Here is a 19,508-nt window from a genome sequence, read left to right on the forward strand (position 1 = left end):
TTATATATAATAATGATAGAATTACATGATGATGATTATATATTATTAATATATCATTTAAAATCTTAATAATTATAATATGCCATTATATTAATAACTTCCTCCTTTGGAGTCAATCCTAAATCATTTTTCTTCCCTCTGAATGCTTCAGATAGATGGAGCTTTGGTTTTCTCCGCTTTATAGCTTCTCTACCACTTTGACCTACCACTTTAACTTCATAGTAATGGAAAACTAAGAACCAGAATAATAGGGTATCTGAGTTGGTTGGTTTTAGTAAGACACAATGGTGGCTATGGCAGAATCTGCATCTAACTCATCACAGCTCTAAGAGAAGTTTGAAAGGAGGGAAATAGTTGAATTTAGCTTTAACCAACAGCATGTATTGAGCAGCCTTTCTGTGCCATTCAATTAAGTGAAATTGACTTAGTTATACCCATTAAATATTTAGTCAGTCACACTCACAGTTTTCATTGAGAAGAGCTTAATCTTGCTTCACTATATACTTTTTAAAACACTATTTAAACGTGTTTGTGATTTCTTTCTAATCTCTTGTTAAATGCCTCTAAAATGACCACTGGAAGCTAGAACTGAAATGAATACCACATGAGTCTATATTCAATTAGAAGAGATTTCTTGTTTGCTTTTATTTGGGGCCTGAATAAGTTCATTTAACAAAATGTGACTGTTATACATTCAATGGAAAAAGAACAATGTCAGTTACCAGAGATAAAGTCATAACTAAAGATAAGTATTTTTTCTTATTGAATCATTGCTCTTTTTGCCCCCTAGTTTTAGATCAGTACCCACAACGCTGTGTGTGCAAAGGAACTGAGTTGGAATGTGTAAATGCTGGTTTGAAGTCTGTGCCAATGGTTTCTAGCAATGTGACATTACTGTGAGTAGCATTCAAATCTTGATATTTGCTCCTGACCTCATATGAAAACCATACAGTCTAATCTTTGTTCTGTCTTATGCTACTTGTGTATTCGCAAAATAATAGAAAACCATCAGCCATCAGAGAATTCTGCATGCTTCCTCTCCTGGGAAAAAGTGTTTTAAACACTGTATGTTGGACTATCCGGGTTATCTTTAACTCACAAACTTCTGGAATTCTTATTTCCAATTACTTTCCAATTTATGTATTATTACTAATATGCCAGTACTATTCAAGTGAAAATAAAAATTGGGGGGAAAAGGAAGAGCACCTTACATGTTCTATCTTGTTTTAGATAGTAGTAATTTGTCCCAGACTTTAAAGGTGTAGAAGATGCATGAAGATAACTATGGCATAATCAATCATGGAGGTTTTTTTTTTAACTCTGCATAGATATTTGGAGAGCCTCAGGAAGTTGTTTGCAAATATATCATAATTTGGGCACATGTGAATTGGTTAGGATTTTTGTTGTTTTTTGGATGTGCTTGCTGTGTTTTGTTAAATTGTCTACAGAAGAAAAAGTTAAATCACCATAGATGTTCCAGTCTATTATACTAGCTGGCTAATGTGGTCAAATATTTGCAGGCTGCTTTAATTTTGCTTTATGGACTTTTCATTCTCATGTGAAAGTTTTCATTTATTATGGGCATTTTCAAATGTGTGTGAAGTAAAATGGAGCATGATAAAATATTCTCAAGCATGTAACTGCTAGAAAAGAGATTGGTTAGTCATAAATTCCATAATAAAGTCTTCTTTACATGTTGTTTTAGGTCTCTTAAGAAAAACAATATTCACAGTCTTTCAGATAAAGTTTTCATCAAATACACAGAACTTAAAAAGATGTAAGTAGCTTTTAATAGTGTTTTTATGAGAAAATCTATGAGATGTTTTGTTTAAGATGTTTTTAATCTGAGAATAAAATGAAATATAAAGTTAATTACCTTTATCATTAAGGTTATTTTTCTAAATGTAATTAAGGTTAGACATTAAAGCATTGAAAAGTATGCTTTCTTTCCATTTCATAATTTAAACTAACAATTGATTTTATTTAACCTTTGTTTTAGAGAGTTAAATTGGAGTTGCGATTAAGCATCTCAGTTTACACAACTCCACACTCTTACTTCAGAGCATTTGGAAAATGACATTGTAGATTCAGAGATACTAGATGTGCTTTTTAACCTGGGAGAGTGGTGGCAGAGACAGGAACTATCACATCATTTAAAATGCATCATGATGGGGTCTAGACTGTCTACCAGGATAAAAAAGAGCAAAAACATGATCTTGGTCAAATCAGTGAAATTAATATATTTGAGGAAGTGAGTGAAAGTCGCTCAGTCGTGTCCAACTCTTTGTGACCCCATGGACTATACAGTGCATGGAATTCTCCAGGCCAGAATACTGGAGAGGGTAGTCTTTCCCTTCTCCAGGGGATCTTCCCAACCCAGGGACTGAACTCAGGTCTCCTGCATTGCAGGCAGATTCTTTACCAGCTGAGCCACCAGGGGAGCCCATATTTGAGGAAAGAAAACAATAAATAGGAAACAGTCAAACACAGAAACAGAGCATCAAGATGCTTCCAGCATCATCAAAGAAAGAAAACCGGGACCTGAAAGATAAAGTCCCTAGACACAGTCTCCAGTGAAGGGCAAGGAGGGACGGTCAGCCTACACCAAAATGCCCATGAACTTTATTGTGATGCTGTCCATATCAGGATGGAAAATCTCTTTGCTTTGATTCCCTGCTCTTCAATCAACCTTATGATGATTACATTAACTTCCTAAATTATTTACACTCAAGTATTTGGGAAGTTACCTTGGATGGAGAATAAGACTGTTCCAATTAGTGGAATGGGATATATCTGATTTAAATAAAGGGATTAAATATTCAACCTCTTGAGAGTTCGGTTACTGAGTGTCAGTCCCTCTGAGCCTGAGTCACTCACTCGGATAATGGAGAGGTCAAATTTCTACAGTTGCGAAGATGATCGTCAGAATAGATTAGAAAATTAGTGAGACAATGTTGTAAGGTCATATCATCGTCTTACAGTTTTTGCCCTTTAACATTTAGAATAGAAGAGAAGGTTTCTAGAAATGTGATATATGTTAAATTCCAGGACTAAAAAGAATCTGACTTTTTTGCTGATACTGTACAAATGTACTTGGTTTGAAGTGGCATCAATAGTTCTATGTTCTCATGAGTCTTTAGGTATAGACTCACTCATACAAGAAAGGAAGTCCCTGAAGGAAGTCCATTAGTGAGAAGAACCTTGTGTGAGCATGAAGAATCATGCCTGGGTTTGATGGTAGCATTGGTGGTTCCCGTCTGCAGTGAGCTCCTTCTGTTCCATCATATACCACGTGGTCACGTTGTCATTGTTCCACTGGAGCAGCTGTGCATTGACTCTAGGGTTCCAGATTCCTCTAGAGAAGAAATCTTAACAACACTGCTTCTGGTCTTACTGGAAATGCAGCACTAGCAGAGAAGAAGGAAAAATATTCATGTTTTAGAGTAGCTGTTTAAATCTATTATCTAGAGTCATAGAAGTCTTATGAATTTCTAATTAAATCTTATCATCATTTATAAGGCAACTGAAGTTTGCAGCAATTAAATGACTTACCTAAGATCTACAGCTACTTAGCAGAAGAAACAGAATTACAGTCCGTATCTTCTTCTTTATTATTATTATTTTTTTTTACTTTACAATATTGTATTGGTTTTGCCATTCTGATGCCCAATGCAACGTTCATTTTACAACACAATAACCAGAAACCTGGAGGTGGAAAGAAATTGTTCTACTACCTAATTGAATCTTCTACCGACACATACTCTTCTGTCCCACACCGAACTCCATTCTATACTTTTGGTCCCCAATTTAGGGGAAGCTGACCTCTGGTGAGGCTCACTAGAAGATCAAGCAAAGAGGTTTAAGATAGGACTTCTGAGGGCAAGTCTTTCCCTGAACCACTGATCCACGCTTTGTTCTGTGTCAATACTTCTTCCTCAGCAGCTGGTAGCCACAGAAGGGAAGAACATGGAAGCACTAATTTGCACATACAAGTCCCAATTTTTCCTGGTTAAAAAAAAGTTGAGATTTTTTTCCTGCCGGATGGCCCAGATGAGCTGTAAATTTCTCCAATTAAATGTTTAATTCGGCTTTTTCTGAGAAAACTTAGGTACCGCTGAGTACCTAAGTCATAACCTGAGTATCACCCAGCAGGAGTTCCCTAATGCAAGCTGCTTTTTGATGCTTTCTAGGTGAATTTGATTCTCCCAGAGAACCAGAGAGAAAAGAATTATTAGAGTCTTCTCATTAAACATTCACCAAGTGTCTTTTACGTGCAGGGTACAGCACAGGAGACAAAACACAATTCCTTACATTTAAATATCATTTTTTAAAGTTGACAAAAGACTTCCAGGATTTGGAATTCTCATTTGGACTTTGTCTCCGAAGTCTATGAGGTGAGATAAACAGCATTAGATCCCTTTCAGGAATGAAGACACCATCCTTGGAAAAGAAAGATTATTTCCCTGATGACTCAGATGGAAAAGAATCTGCCTGCAATGCAGGAGACCCGAGTTCAATCCCTGAGTCACAAAGATCCCCTGGAGAAGGGAATGGCTACCCACTCCAGTACTCTTGCCTGGGAAATCCCATGGACAGAGGAGCCTGGCGGGCTACAGTCCATGGGGTCGCGAAGAGTTGGACACGACTGAGTGACTACCACTTTCACTTTCTTTCAACCAGCTGACACGTATTAGAATTTGGCTTTAAAGCCAAACCCTTGACTATGGTCTCCTGGAAATCCACCCACATGGGCCAGTCTCAGTATATTGTTACCGTCGGTGAAAACGCCCAGAAACCGAACCTTGGTTGCACAATAACAGAAGTTCTTCGTAAGCATTATTCAAATATTCTAAAGCCATTCATAAGCTCAGCAACTCTTCTTTAAATCCTTTCCTCCCATCTATTTTTTTCTACTTCTCAGCTCCTCCTGCCACTCTTCCCCCAAACTCCCAGGAAAACCGCTACAGTTTCAAGCAGTCCCCTGTCCTGTTCAGTCCCTTTTTCTACCAGTCCTGCATTTCAACAGTCCAAACAACCAATGAAACTAAACATAAACCATCCCCAGGAAAAGATATCCAGGGAAGGAAGAAATCAGATGGACACGCCCAGAACTGTCGGCAGAGACAGCAGGAGGGGAAGTGGTAGCCTAACCCACATTTTAGTGCATTCTTTCAATGAATAGTTGTGGATACCCATCAGGAGTCAAGGATATAGTGGTAAACAACACATCTGAAAAGTTCTTCCCTCAAGGAACTCAACTTCCAATGGAGAAAGACAAAAGTGCAGTGTGTGTTAGATACACAGCGATTATGGGGGAAAAAATCAACCAAAAAAAAAGAATTAGGAGATGCTGAAGGAAAGGAATGCTATTAAATTGTCCTGCCATGTAACTATTGTTGTTGTTTGGTTGTTAAGTCATGTCTGACTCTTTACAACCCCATGGACTGCAGCACACCGGGCTTACCTGTCCCTCACTATCTCCCGGAGTTTGCTCAAGCTCATGTCCATTGATTCAGTGATGCCATCCAACATCTCATTCTCTGTCAACCCCTTCTCTGGCACTCGTTCTTTCCCAGCTTTAGGATCTTTTCCAATGAGTCACCTCTTCGCATCGAGTGGCCAAATACTGGAGCTTCAGATTCAGCATCATTCCTTCCAATGAACACTCGGAGTTGATTTCCTTTAGGATTGACTTGTTTGACTTCCTTGCTGTCCAAGGAACTCTCAAGAGTCTTATCCAGCACCACAATTCAAAGGCATCAATTCCTCAGTGCTCAACCTTGTTTACGGTTCAACTCTCACATCTGTGCATGACTACTGGAAAAACTACAGCTTTGACTAGACAGACCTTTATCGGCAAAGTGATGTCTTTGCCTTTTAATATGCTGTCTAGGTTTGTCATAGCTTTTCTTCCAAAGAGCAAGCATCTTTTACTTTTGTGGCTGCTGTCACTGTCTGCAGTGATTCTGGATTCCAAGAAAATAAAATCTGTCACTGTTTGCACTTTCTTCCATCTATTTGCCATGAAGTGATGGAACTGGATGCCATGATCTTAGTTTTTTGAACGTTGAGTTTTAAGCCAGCTTTTTCACTCTCCTCTTGCATGCTCATTAAGAGGCTTTTTAGTTCCTCTTCACTTTCTGCCATTAGGGTGATATCATCTGCACATTTTATGTTGTTGTTGCTATTTCTCCCAGGAATATTGATACCACTTGTAATTCATCCAGCCCAGCGTTTCGTATGATGTACTATGCAGAGAAGTTAACTCTACTACTGCCCAAAGTACCTGTAAATCTTTTTGTGATTCTGAGAGTTGCCCCATGAGACTGATCAGAACACATAGTCTCCTACCTAATTCCTCTGATATTCAAAGCTAGCCATTATCACCACGCCCCCCCCACCAAAGGTCTCTCCCCCAAGCAGCCTCGAATCCTTAACTTCTTCCCCTAAGGACCTGATTTCAAATCTGTTTGTCACTCTGTGTATGATCACTTACACATTCCTTACATATTGTGTCTAGAATAAATGTAACATTATCACCTGTATGACACCTACAAGGGCAGAACAGGGAAAGCTAGCAACCCTTCTTTTCTAAACTGCATATGCCCTAAGGTTACATTTGTTCTTTTTGTGGCTGCTTCATACTCTTTAACTCCTACTGTTTGTGTCCCTAAAATTCCTAATCCCATGCCACATGCGTTAACTGAACAAGTGACGGCTTCTCCATCCTGTACTTGTGCACTTAGCATCTGAGAGCTAGTTGTGGGGCTTCAAATTTATCCTGGTTCAGTTTCATCCTGTCAGATTCAACTCTTCTTACCAGACTGTGAAGATCTTTTTTGGCTCATCCCAACAGATTTACTACTCATCCCAGCATTCTGTCATCTGAAAATAAGATGAGCCATCTTCACCTAAGTCATGGAGTAGAATACCAGGCAGGATGCTGTGAGATCTTCTTTCCAGATCCCTTCATCATCATCATCACCATCCATCAGACAACGTGTCTTGTTCTTTGTCTATAAAACTGCTTGATCACTGCCTGGTAGACATATAAGCAAAGTCAACCACATTTTTATCTGATGAGTATTTCAAAGTAGAAAATCAAGTTGATCTGACATGTCCTGTTTCTTGGGAACTGCCCTGTTCCTGTTCTCTCTGAGGTGCTCACAAGCCCCCATCACAAGATCCTGTCCTGTGATCTTGCCTAGAATCAACCTCAAGCTCATCCAGCTATAGCTTGTGAAATCTACTTCCCTTTTTGAAAAATCAAAATGGCATTTGCCATCTTTAATTTTCAAGCTGCTCTCCTCTTTTTCCAGATTCCTGAGCCATTCATCATGACTGAGTATTCACATTTTCAGTGTTTTCTCAGTGTCTAGGAGAAATTGTCCAAGCAAGCGGGTTTTAACTCATTTTGGTTAACGTATTCTATCCTCTTGGGCTTTCACTCCCACAACCCCATATGCTATTTATTCACTTCAGTTCTGAGATCATCTTTTTTGACCAAGAAGACAAGAACAATATAAGAGTTGAGAATTTATATTTTCTTAGTATTTCACCATATTGTAAAACAGGTCCCATACCACAGGCTTGGGCTTCTCTGTAAACATTTTTTTTTGTTTCTAAAATATAACTAGAAATTCATCCCTATTTCTCATAGTTGTCTTCACTTTCTGAGTTTTGAACAAGGCTTAGGTCATTCTTTCCATTATGATTCCATTTTTATGAACCCCTAACATTCACCCTTGGATTTTGAAGGAGGCCCTCACTGACCAACACACCCTCCTCCTGAACTGAATGGTCCTTCTGGTTCCCTCACAGTACCATGTACCACCACTGCCACCACCCCTCATTGTCAACTGTGTTGAAACATACAGAAGGGTCGATGGGTATTTATTGAAGGGTGCTCATTGGAAGGGTTGATGTTGAAGCTGAAACCCCAATACTTTGGCCACCTGATGCAAAGAGCTGGGAAAGATTGAGGGCAGGAGGAGAAGGGGACGACAGGGGATGAGATGGTTGGATGGCATCACCGATGCGATGGACATGGGTTTAGGTAGACTCCGGGAGTTGGTGATGGATGGGGAGGCCTGGCATGCTGCAGTTTATGGTGTCGCAAAGAGTTGGATATGACTGAGTGACTGAACTAAACTGAACACAGAGGGCAAAACAGAAGGTAGGGAGCATCTTCAGCAAGGAGGACCCAAGAAACATGAACAGAAAAACTCGAAGGCTGTCAGGAAGAGAGTGACTGGGCAAGTTTGTCTAAAGGGGGGAGTTACCATAGGAAATGGTGGAGTATATGCTGGAAAGGTCATTGAATCATGATGCTAGGGCCTTTGAATGCCAGGCTGAAGAACTGGGGCTTTATTCTGTTTGTCCCAGGGAAAGACCTTCATGGATACACATTTTCAGTTGTATTGAGCTAATAAATCTGGTATGCGTTTTTAAGTTGTATTGGGATATATCCTAGGGAATCACCCAATTTAGTGTCAAGTGGGTCTCTGGTCTTGCATGCTCTAAATATTCACAGTGAAATTGAGGTCATTGAGGCATCCAGAAAAATAAATTTCTAAGTCAAAAAAAAACTAATTGCTAGATGAACAGATGTCACTCAACTTACTTGAATCCTTTTATTAGTGATCAGTTTATTCATTTTAATAATTTGTTAAACTTTCTAACTCTGGGTGATAAGAAGCAATTTAAGATGAACCTTCAGAGAAACAAAATACCATGTATGAGCTTGACCATAATACTTTATGACTGCTACCATGGAAACCAACAGCAATTCCCCTCACTGGGACATAAATTGGACTTCCTTCTTAAACTGGGCTCTTGTTCAGTGCAATCATTGGCAACACAATGTAACTCAAGGAGTCTGCCTGGCTCATAAATACAAAATGTGGCATTTAAAAAATAGCCTATAAACATGCATGTCATTAAAGCATTTATTTGCTTTAGTTTCAGGTACATAAATTCCTGGCGTTTCTGCTCGAAAAGTCCTGACAGCTGAAACAGCAGGAATTCATGAACCAGTAAGTTATTCTTAGAAAAGCCACTCAGTATAAAGTATATTAGACGGACTCATATCTCAGCTCTGAATAAAAAGAGGACATCACTTGCCAAATTGTCCCATTTCCAAATTTCCCCCTCACATTCACCAAGTTACTATTCTGTAGAAAAGAAAGCAGATACTGGAGGATCAAGCTAAAATTCAGCAGCCTAAGTCTGAAACAAGGGACCTGGGACTCTAGTTCTCCATGGGGTGCCAGCAAACTGACTAACTAGATTAGAGGCTGTTTATTATTTAAGAAATTGGGAATCTTAACTCATGTCAGTGAAGGCAGATAGACTGAACACATCAGGTGAGTCACGCAGATCAAAAGCACAAGGTCAGATTCACAATGTCTGACTGCCCCCACCTCTTCAAGATTAACAATGTGTAGGTAAAATGCACAGTACTGCACCTTTTGACTTAATGATCTTAAATGAAATGTTGCAGAAATAGCACTAGTTAGGTGGTAAATTTTATATTTAAGAGAAACTTCAAATGCACATACTACTGTATACTTTCTCCATTTTCATTTGCTATTGTAATATAATTCACCATATTAGCTTAATGACATCACTTCAGGGGCTCTGAAAATGCTAAAATAGATATTGATCTCTTCTGTTTTAGAACTCTAAAGCAAAAGCAGAATTTATGCTACAACGTGAAGCATCTCCTGATAGGCACGTTGCATCAGAGACGGAGGAATGGAATGGCACAAGTGCTTACTGGGTTTCAAGTTCACTTTGTAGCATTGAAATTGATGCTTTGCACGCCGCTGCAGCTGTAATGCTTGTGCTCTGTGACACCCACATTTTCCACATGGTGGTACACAGAGAAAATGACAATATTTGTTTGATTCTGGGGGTAAAAGATGGGTTTGTTAATAACTGGAAGCTAATCTTGGCTTTACTTTGCCACCTTGGAGAAGGAAATGGCAACCCACTCCTGTATTCTTGTCTGGAGAATCCCATGGAGAGAGGAGCCTGGTAGGCTACAGTCCACGGGGTTGCAAAGAGTTGGACATGACTGAGCAGCTTCATTTTCACTTTGAGGACTGAGGGCATCAACCTGCCCGCACACCTGTAACATTCATGACCCAAAGGCTGGGAAGCTCTGATGAGGAATAATCGTGGCATAACAAAATTCAGAGTAGAGCCAAATGCCGAATGAACAAGGCCACGATCTACCCAGAGTTTTGCAGTGAAGTAGCATGACAATAAGAAAGTGTTGTAAAATATTTTAGGGACCAGGAATTCCCTGGCCATCCAGTGGTTAGGACACTTAAGCTTCCACTGCCGGGGGCACGGGTTCAATACTGCAAGCCACGTGGCAAAACAAACAAAACAAAACCTCAGGAACCAAAACATATCAAAACAAGAGATAGGGAAGCTACTCAGAAGATTATACAGACATTAGTTACTATTAATAGAGTGATTATTTCCTGCCTAAAGATCTTTAGAAAATATGAATTCAGGGCTAACCTCCCATTGTTTAATGAGCACAGGAAATAGAAATTGTTTACTTAGATACTCCTGAAAGAGGGCTTCCCAGGTGGCTCAGCAGGAAAGAATCCACCTGCCAAGACAGAAGAAGAGAGTTCAGTCCCTAGGTTGGGAAGATCCCCTGGAGAAGGAAATGGCAACCCACTCCAATATTCTTGCCTGGGAAATCCCAGAGGAGCCTGGTGGTCTACCATCTATGAGGTCAGGTCACAAAAGAGTCAGACATGACTTAGTGCCGAGGACCAGCCCCGGCTGATCCAGGGTATTCGAAGGAGAGACGGCGTAGGCGAAGATCAGGAAACAATTGCTTAATTAAATGTTAATTAAGGATATAAAGAGTATGAGGCTAGCTCAGTAAAATTCAGTGAAGAAAAGAGGCTGAAATAAGGATAGCTCAGTGAGGAAATTCAGTGGAGAAAAGAGGCTGAATAATTCAGCCAGAAGGTAAGAGAAAGAACGACATGGTGAGACCAAGTTTCGGTGAACAAGGCCCACACTTTATTTTCCAAAGTAGTTTTTATACCTTAAGTTATGCATAGAGGATAATGGGGGAAGGGGTAGAGTCAGGCAGCAAGCCAGGCTTTCTTCCTGCAAACTTATCATATGCAAAAGCTTAGGTGATTTGCATCATCTTCTGGCCCGGAGGCCTGTTAACATTTTAAGACCTTTTCTTCAGAAAACTTATTTTTCTCTAAAGGTGATTGGTCAGGAGCCACCCTCCAAAAGCATTAGATAAAGTTGCATTCCTACAGAGCAAAGGTGTGGTGGGCTACAACAAGAAAAAGAATTAACTCAAGGGTCCCAGGTTACAAACATTAAAGCTACTACTTACACCAATTATATTAATCAGTACACTGCCAGGGACACAGCAGGTAAGGGATATGGAGACTTAGTAGCAAACATTGGCCCAACAAGTGAAAATCCCTTCACCAATACAATTTCTAATCAATCTTTTAACTACTCAAAAGAATCTGTGTTTAGACAGTTTAGAACATCTCCTGCCTCTCACAGTTGGGAGGCTCTGAACAATCACATGTGGCCGGAAAAACCTATTCAGGCAGGCTAGAGGATTTCCAAAGGAGTTTGTAGGTTGAAACACTGTCACACCCAGGAATTATTAACTGGAGCTGTAAGCTAACTCTTTTTTCAGAGAGGTAGTGGGGGACAGCCCCCCGTAAAGTCAGAGGTGTAGGTGAAAGCACAAAGCAGAAAGTAGGCAGACTCTGGTTTTGGGGGTATATCCTCGAGAATTTCCAGGGGGACTCCTGAAGCTCGATCCCGCCTTTGCGTATGCCGAGCCTCCTTCCTCATGACCTTTGTCATGGGTGGAGCTCCTCATGCTGGCTCCCGGCAGTGATAGAATTCCAGTTGAGCTATTCCAGATCCTGAAAGATGATGCTGTGGAAAGTGCTGCACTCAATATGCAATATGCCGGCTCCCGGCAACTTAGAAACTAAAACAAGCAACAAGCTTATGAAAGTGCTATTATCAAATCCATGCGCTCTTGCTAGATTGAGATTAAGTAGATCATGACCCTGTGAGCTAACCTTGGTGCGCTGGTCCCAGTTCAGCCACTTATGACCTTGAACACCTCTCTAATTTGCTGTGTGCTTCTCACTCTGCATCTTGAAACAGATCAAAGTAAGACTTGCCCTAACCTTTTTTCATGTGAGTAGAATGAAAAGAAATGAGGAGTTGAAGGTGAAACTCTGGTACTGAAAGAGTGAGGAAGCTCAGCAGTGAGAACCTGGCTAATCTCACTTGATGGGCAACTCCTGCAAGTCAGAGAAGGAAGGTCACCAGGGTGCCAGCTCGCAGAAACAAGACTGGCTCCTTGCTCACACACAATGCACGGACTTTGGTGGGTTCAAGTCAGAGATGCCGGCATCTCACTGCACGGGTGCTCTCAGAACATCAGGCACTGGCTAGATCCACAGCCTTCTCTCACAGGCGGTGCTCCTACCTCCCAACGTGAGACTAGGACTTAGGACTTTATGAGCTGGTTTCACAAGTCATCTTTATGTGAACAAAGTGGACAGCACATTCAACAACCTAACAAAGTATGAGTACCCTAATCACATGACTCTCCTATCTCATTCCTACCAGATTCCTCCAGAGGAACTGTATTACATATATATCCAGGAAAGCATTCTTTGGATTACATAACCTGCAAATACTGTGAGTAACTTTTTTCATAATTATATCTTGAGTACAACTTTAAGTAAAGATTAAAAGGGTAGAATGATATTTTGTTAAAGGCTCGGCTGTGGATGTAAAGAGGGAGCAATAGGTTTTCAGAAAGTACCTAGAATAGTTGTTACACTGAAAGAATTACGGAAAAAAAAAAAGAAAAGTCCTAGTTTTACCAGAAGATAGATATGAAGGCTCTCTTTAATCTTGTCTCCTCAAGTTTGGGTCATTTCTACAATATTTTATCATATTTTTTCTAACCCTTGCTAACTTTACCTTTATGGGGCTTCCCTGGTGGCTCAGTAATAAAGAATCCTGCTGCAATGCAGGAGATGCAGTTTCGATCCCTGGATTGGGAAGATCCCCTGGAGGAGGAAAAGGCAACCCAGTCCAGTATTCTTGCCTGTGAAATCCCATGGACAGAGGAGTATGGTGGGCTACAGTCCATGGGAGTCACAAAGAGTCAGACAAAACTTAGTACATACTTTCTTAAAACAATAGTCTACAAAGGAGGTGAGCTAAAGCAAAAATCACCTCACACGTTTATCCTACTCTTCCACGCTAAGGTCATATGATACCCCAGTGGATTATTTTCAGCCACTTTCCCGGTGCTGGCCCTGGTGCTTGTCACACTGGGCTTGGGATCATCTGTATCTCCTGGTTGTCCTTGGTTTTCTCTCCTTGCCCATCCAGTTGAGTGCTGTCAGAGACAGATGTCCATACTTCATAATCGTTAACAGAGGCTCGTATTCTAATTATATGTAACTAAAGTGGAGTATTAAGTTTGCCTCATTGACTCACCCATTCTATTTGCAGATATCTCAACCACAACTGCATTACAACTCTCAGACCTGGAGTCTTCAAAGACTTACATCAGCTGACTTGGCTGTAAGTATTCTAGCTTTTCCTTCTCTGGGATCACAGTCCTAATGATACTCATCAAGGCTCATAGTTTCCATCTATTTATGTATCTTGCTTATCATACCAGTTTTTCTGCTTATCACATAATCTGGAGCACGTTGCTCTGGCAATTCAGATCATGGCATGCCAGATGATAGCTGTGTGAAGAGACATCAATGCTGTGCTTTCTCAGGTGGGCTTCTGCGCCCAGCAGTAGGCTTGCTAAGTCATCCATCCATCCAGTGTTTACCTGTAACAGGAGTCTCAGCCCAGCTCTCTGTTGGCCTTCTGGCCCAGATAATTCTTTGGCTGGGCTGGGAGGGTGGGGTGGGGGTGGGGCGGAGTGGAGGAGGGGTGGAGGGATGGGGCTAGTCCTGTGTGTTTTTGGATGGTTAGCACCCTCTGTGGTCTCTACCCCACAAGATGTCAATAGTACTGGCTCCCAGAGTCATGCCAATCAAAAATGTTTCCAGACCATCCCAAATGTCCCTTGGGGGAAAGAGTGCCCTCTGTTGAAAACCACTGACCTAGAAAGTAAGCAAGTTGAGGACTTTTTTGATTTCTAGAGAATGTATAGAAACAACTGAAAACACGAGAGCTTGTAGTGTTTCATCACTTACCTGGCTGAGCCACCAGCTCCATCCCAGGGAGTCTTTTATCAGAGGTCCACGTTTTCATCAGGGGAGATGAACAAGGGCAGTTAGAAGGCTGTGTCAGTTTTCCCATTTCTCGAGGTCAGCCTGGTCCAGAGGAAAAGCCAGGACTTCAGTTTCATCCAGATCCTTGTGTATGCCATAGCCCTGTGCTTTATGTTCCAGGCAATTTTCTTAATCTCCTAGGCCTCTTTTTCCTCATCTGTATTTTTTTTCCTAATGCCATTTTTGTAATTAAACTTTTTATTTTGTATTAGAATATAGCCAATTAACAATGTTGTGATGGTTTCAGGTGAACAGAGAAGGGACTCAGTCATACACATACAGGTATCCGTTCTCCTCCAAACTCCCCTCCCATCCCAGGCTGACTCATAACATTGAACAGAGTTCCCTGTGCTCTACAGTAGGTCCTTGTTGGTCATCCACTTAAAATACAGTGACTGTATTGACTATAGCCCCCCAGGCTCCTCTGTCCATGGGATTCTCCAGGCAAGAATACTGGAGTGAGTTGCCATGCCCTCTTCCAGGGGATCTTCCTGGCCCAGGGATCGAACTTGCATCTCCTGCATTGCAGCAGGATTCTTTACCACTGAGCCACCAGGGAAGCCCCTTAAATATAGCAGTGTAAACTATAATTATAATTCCTTTTTTTCTAAGAGGGATGTTGTGAGAATTATGTATGTAAAGTGCCATATGCAAAATGCTTGTCATATAGTAGGTGTTCAGTGAGCTTCCTTCTCAGAATCCTACCCTCAGATTCCTCTGAGGGTAAGGGGAAATGGTAGCTGGCTTTGAAGGCAACAAGAGAAAAGAAGTCATATTTCCCCTTACAGGATTTTTTCCTAAGAAAATACCATATAGAGTTTAAAACAGTGATTTGAATTTGTAAATCTTTTCACTCTTTCACGCTCAAAGCTCCCAATAAGTTTGTTTGCATTCATTTAAGTTCCATGAGTCTAAGGAATCACTTCCTAAGAATTCTTTTTCATTCATTCTTCATTCAGTCAATCAGTAGGTCAAAGCATTTATGGAGCCCATAAATCAGCCAATAAATAAGAACAGCTTGTCCGGACCCATGTATCTAGAGGCGGAGGGTCTTAAGTCCAAAGGGAGGTGGATGAAGGGAATGAAGACCACCAGGATGGACTTGATAAGTGCTGGGGGAAGTGGGGGCTTGGAGGAAAGTGTTTCTCCAACCACAGTGGGGAGGAAAAGCTCTCTGGGAAGAGACATAAGCCAAGTGTGGACAGACAGGAAGGAGGAGAGCAGGTGTTGGGGGAGGCAGGATTGACATGACCTTTTATTTCTTCCTGGCTGTATTTCACAAACATCTCTAACATTGGAAATGTTTGTGATGTGTTTTGTCAGAATTCTAGATGACAATCCCATAAGCAGAATTTCACAGCGGTTGTTTACTGGATTAAATTCCTTGTTTTTCTTGTAAGTATTCATCTACCTTTCAATTCATCTGTCTATGAATTGCAATGACATCTAAAACTAGCTTACGAAAAAGAGCTTTAAGAAAATCAAGTCTCTAAGATTTCTATTTGTCAAAACATTTCCTGTATTTCAAGCCACAATTACTGTTGCTACTTCCTAGCCATGGCTCATGGCATATTTTAAGCCTACTAGTTCATTTCCTTTTAATCTCCTTTCATTCCTTTTAGTTTTAAGGCATGTTTTTATTTGCCATGGTTGACCAAAGATAGTATTCATTTTTATCTTCTTACTACATTTAAATCTGTCAGAATCTCCCCAGAGTTCAGCTCCAGCTACATTTTTTAACAAAGAAAAACGTGTTTTTTGCCCAGCAAGAGCCACTGAAAATTCCAAAATCTTTGTCTTACCAACTAAACTTTTCTCATGATTACATTTTCCGTGTTTATTAATAGACTGGATAGTTTGTCAGCAAGGGATTATTATGCTCCTTTACAACTGATCATATAGCATCGTTAATATTCCATTTGTGAAAAGCAATATCATAAATTTCCATTTGTGAAGTGGGATATCACAATATCATAAATTAATCATGCAACTTAATGTTCTCATGAGTTGTCTTCTTCCCCAAATGTCCCCCCTCCCCACTGTCATCACTTCTTAGATTTAATGCAGTTTCCAATGTGACCTTTTAATGCCATAAATGATTAGCATTTCTCTTAAAGTGAAACTTTGGATGTATGATGCTGGAAATGATCGTAACTTTGAAGTTTACAAGGAAAATTACCATGAACTTCAAAACTATTACCCAATATACTTTTGTTGCATCTCACAAAGTCATACTGTTTCAAATTTATTCCTAGGTTATGTATCACACTTATACATTCATAGTTTCTCTGACATCTGCTCCCTTATCCATGCCTCATGTGTATCTAGAGACCATTTTGAAGGGGTAGTTATGTTTATGGTTTTCATCCTAATCTATTGATTTTAACATGCAAGTTTCCCAGTTGTGGAAATAGTGAAAACACCGTCCCTAAAGTGGCATGTCATTTTGTCTCTAATCAACCTCTTCTGCGTGTAAAGGTCCATGGTGAACAACCACTTACAAGTCCTTCCGAAGCAGATGTGCGCCCAAATGCCTCAGCTCAACTGGATGTGAGTATAAGCTTAGTGGCTGATTTATTAATCGACCAGATTCAGAAAGCTAGCCCTGCAGGTAATTCACAATTACACAGAAAGCTCATCTGTGCTTTTCTTTCTAAAACCAAAATCTGATCATATCCCTTCCAGGCTTAAATCCATTTAATATATAATTTTATTTATTTGGTTGTGCTGGATCTTTGACATTGCACTTGGACTTTCTCTAGTTGCAGCACACAGGGGGCCCCTCTCATGGCAGTGGCCTCTCTCACTCCAGAGGATAGGCTCGCTGGTTGTGGTGCACGGGCTTAGTTGCTACACAGCATGTGGAATCTTCTTGGATCAGGGATTGAACCCATGTCTCCTTCATTGGCTGGGGGAATCTTATCCACTGCACCACCAGGGAAATCGTATTTGGACTTTCAAGGGACCACAGTGTTTATTTGTAATTGCTGTATTTTAAGAGCGAAAAAAAAAGTTGAGTTCCCGCAAGTCCTCCAAGATGGTTTAAAATAGGAATTTATATTAAGGGTAAGTTAATTAACGATAATGTAGACATTTGAAACATTAAACATCAGATGTTCTAAGATGCAAACAGTAAAATAGGATTTTAAAGGCAATACAAAGGAATTGGTAATTTTAGTGTGAGTGTGAGGAAGGTTCAGAGGCAGTAATATAGCTACTGTCTGGACCTGGAAGACTGTAGGACGCTGATCATAAAAAGAATTAGGAGACTTGGCAGAACAGCCGACCCTCTCATTCCTCGGCGCTGCTGGGAGCGGTCATGTCAGGGTGTTCCTGAGGTTGTTCCCTGACGACGTGGGTGCTGCTGTCATAAGGCTCACCTGCGTAATCTCTACCCCAGGGCTACTCCAGCATCAGCAGGCATCACAAATAGCTTAGGGACTTCAGATAGACAGCCGGACCTCAGTCCTAGGGTTTCTGATTTAGTGGGTCTGGGAGAGCCTGGGAATCTGGACATTTAACAAGCTCCCATGTGATGCGGAGGCTTGGTCCTGGGCACCCTTGGAGCAGCTCTGCTTTCAGCATCAGCACCACAGAGGGAGGTAGAAAGAACGGACATTTTCTATTACATGGCTTGGAGTCTGCATCCTGACTCTGGCATCCAGTATTTGGAAGGCAAACTAGACTGAGTTTCTCCTTCAGCAAAACAGAGACACAGATATCCACCTGATGTTGGGAGGACATGAGAATTTAACCATCTGTGATGCCGTGGCTAAGTGTCTAGGAATCCGATTCAGGCAGATCTGAGTTAGAGGGTCAGTTCTACCACTCAGTAGCTGTGCGACCACAAGAAAAGTGAATTTCCAAAGTCCTCAGATTCCTCAAATTATTACCTCAAATGGGAGGTAATAATGCCAGCTTCTCAGGAGGGTGTGTTATGCATGCAGAACAGCCCCTGACACTGTGAAAGCCCAATAAATGGAGTTGCTGCTATTATGGTGGCAGCATTATGAGAATTAATAGCATGATGTCCAGCATAGAGAAACATTCACTAAATAGTGGGCTGCCCTTTTGCTCAGTTTTTTTTTTTAAAGTTCTAAAATTAATTGGAAGGGGAAAAGAAGCAGAATGTTAATTATACTGTTCATGCAATAATTAGGAGGAAAGCCTAAAAAATTGGAATGAAGTAAAAATAAAGTTTGAAACTGTTACATCACTGACAAATGGCTTTAAACATATGATTTGTGCAGAAACATTAAAAAAAAAATTTTCCCTCCATGCCTTTTAGGGATTTGGAAGGCAACGGGATAAAATTCCTCACGAATTCCACCTTTCTGTCGTGCAGTTCTCTCACAGTGCTGTAAGTATACAACGGTGAATGAGGGGAAATCTAGCAGCTTTGGAAATCAAAAGAAAACATTGACAAGGAATTTCAAAGTATGTTTTGTTTACAGCCTTGGTCTGAAACTACAGTACTGGAAAATGCACACATGGATGGTGGGGCCAAGCCTTATGATTAGCTGCCAACCATTTAAGCTTCCTTCTTTCTGAGGGCAGTTGTTATTTCTGTGCACTGCCCCACCCCCCCGCCCCAGCTGACCTGGTACCATGGTCATGAAGGAAATGAGATAATGTGTGTGAAAGTGGTTAGTGTTGCTGCCAGTGACACATCACTTAATATTTCTCTCTTTAAAGAAAAGAAGTTTATTCTAAAGAGAAGAATTTCGAACATATTCTGGTTGGGCAAAGATTCTGATTGCTGTTTTGTGTTTTTTTATGAGGGCAGGAAGGCAGATGGATCAGTTAATTGGCACATTTGCGCGGTAAGCTTAAAAACCCAAAAATGTGCTTTTGCTTTCATCACAGTTCTCCATATATAGTTAGTGCTCAGTAATGTTTGTTGCTTGGATGGGTAGTTGGAAAAGAAAAATCATTGTATATCCGTTTGTGGTGGTCCAACCACTTTTCACCAACAGAAAGAGACAAAGCTATTGCCAGGTTACAAATTAATCAATCAGATTGAAGATTAGCATACTCAGTAAGGAAAGAGGGTGTCCCACATAGGAGATGGGTAATGAGAGAGAGCGCTGGAAAACTAAATGAATGACACCCACGCCTTCTATTTCATAGCTCCATGTAGCTTTTGAGTCACCTTCATACTCATTC

The 19,508-nt window shown here is 40.7% G+C and overlaps 1 protein-coding gene across 1 annotated transcript in view; it reads left to right on the forward strand.

The window, feature by feature from the left end:
* Window positions 1-19,508, forward strand: part of RXFP2 (relaxin/insulin-like family peptide receptor 2) — a 201,472-nt gene that overhangs the window by 158,665 nt on the left and 23,299 nt on the right. The window contains exons 5-11 of the mRNA XM_010835941.1: window positions 791-896; window positions 1,706-1,777; window positions 12,661-12,732; window positions 13,561-13,632; window positions 15,666-15,737; window positions 16,821-16,892; window positions 18,631-18,702. Coding sequence (XP_010834243.1) covers window positions 791-896; window positions 1,706-1,777; window positions 12,661-12,732; window positions 13,561-13,632; window positions 15,666-15,737; window positions 16,821-16,892; window positions 18,631-18,702 — 538 coding nt within the window. The remainder of the gene's footprint in view (window positions 1-790; window positions 897-1,705; window positions 1,778-12,660; window positions 12,733-13,560; window positions 13,633-15,665; window positions 15,738-16,820; window positions 16,893-18,630; window positions 18,703-19,508) is intronic.

The sequence above is a fragment of the Bison bison genome, unplaced genomic scaffold (genome assembly GCF_000754665.1).
Source record: "Bison bison bison isolate TAMUID 2011002044 unplaced genomic scaffold, Bison_UMD1.0 scf7180017864056, whole genome shotgun sequence".
Taxonomy (NCBI): Eukaryota; Metazoa; Chordata; class Mammalia; order Artiodactyla; family Bovidae; genus Bison; species Bison bison.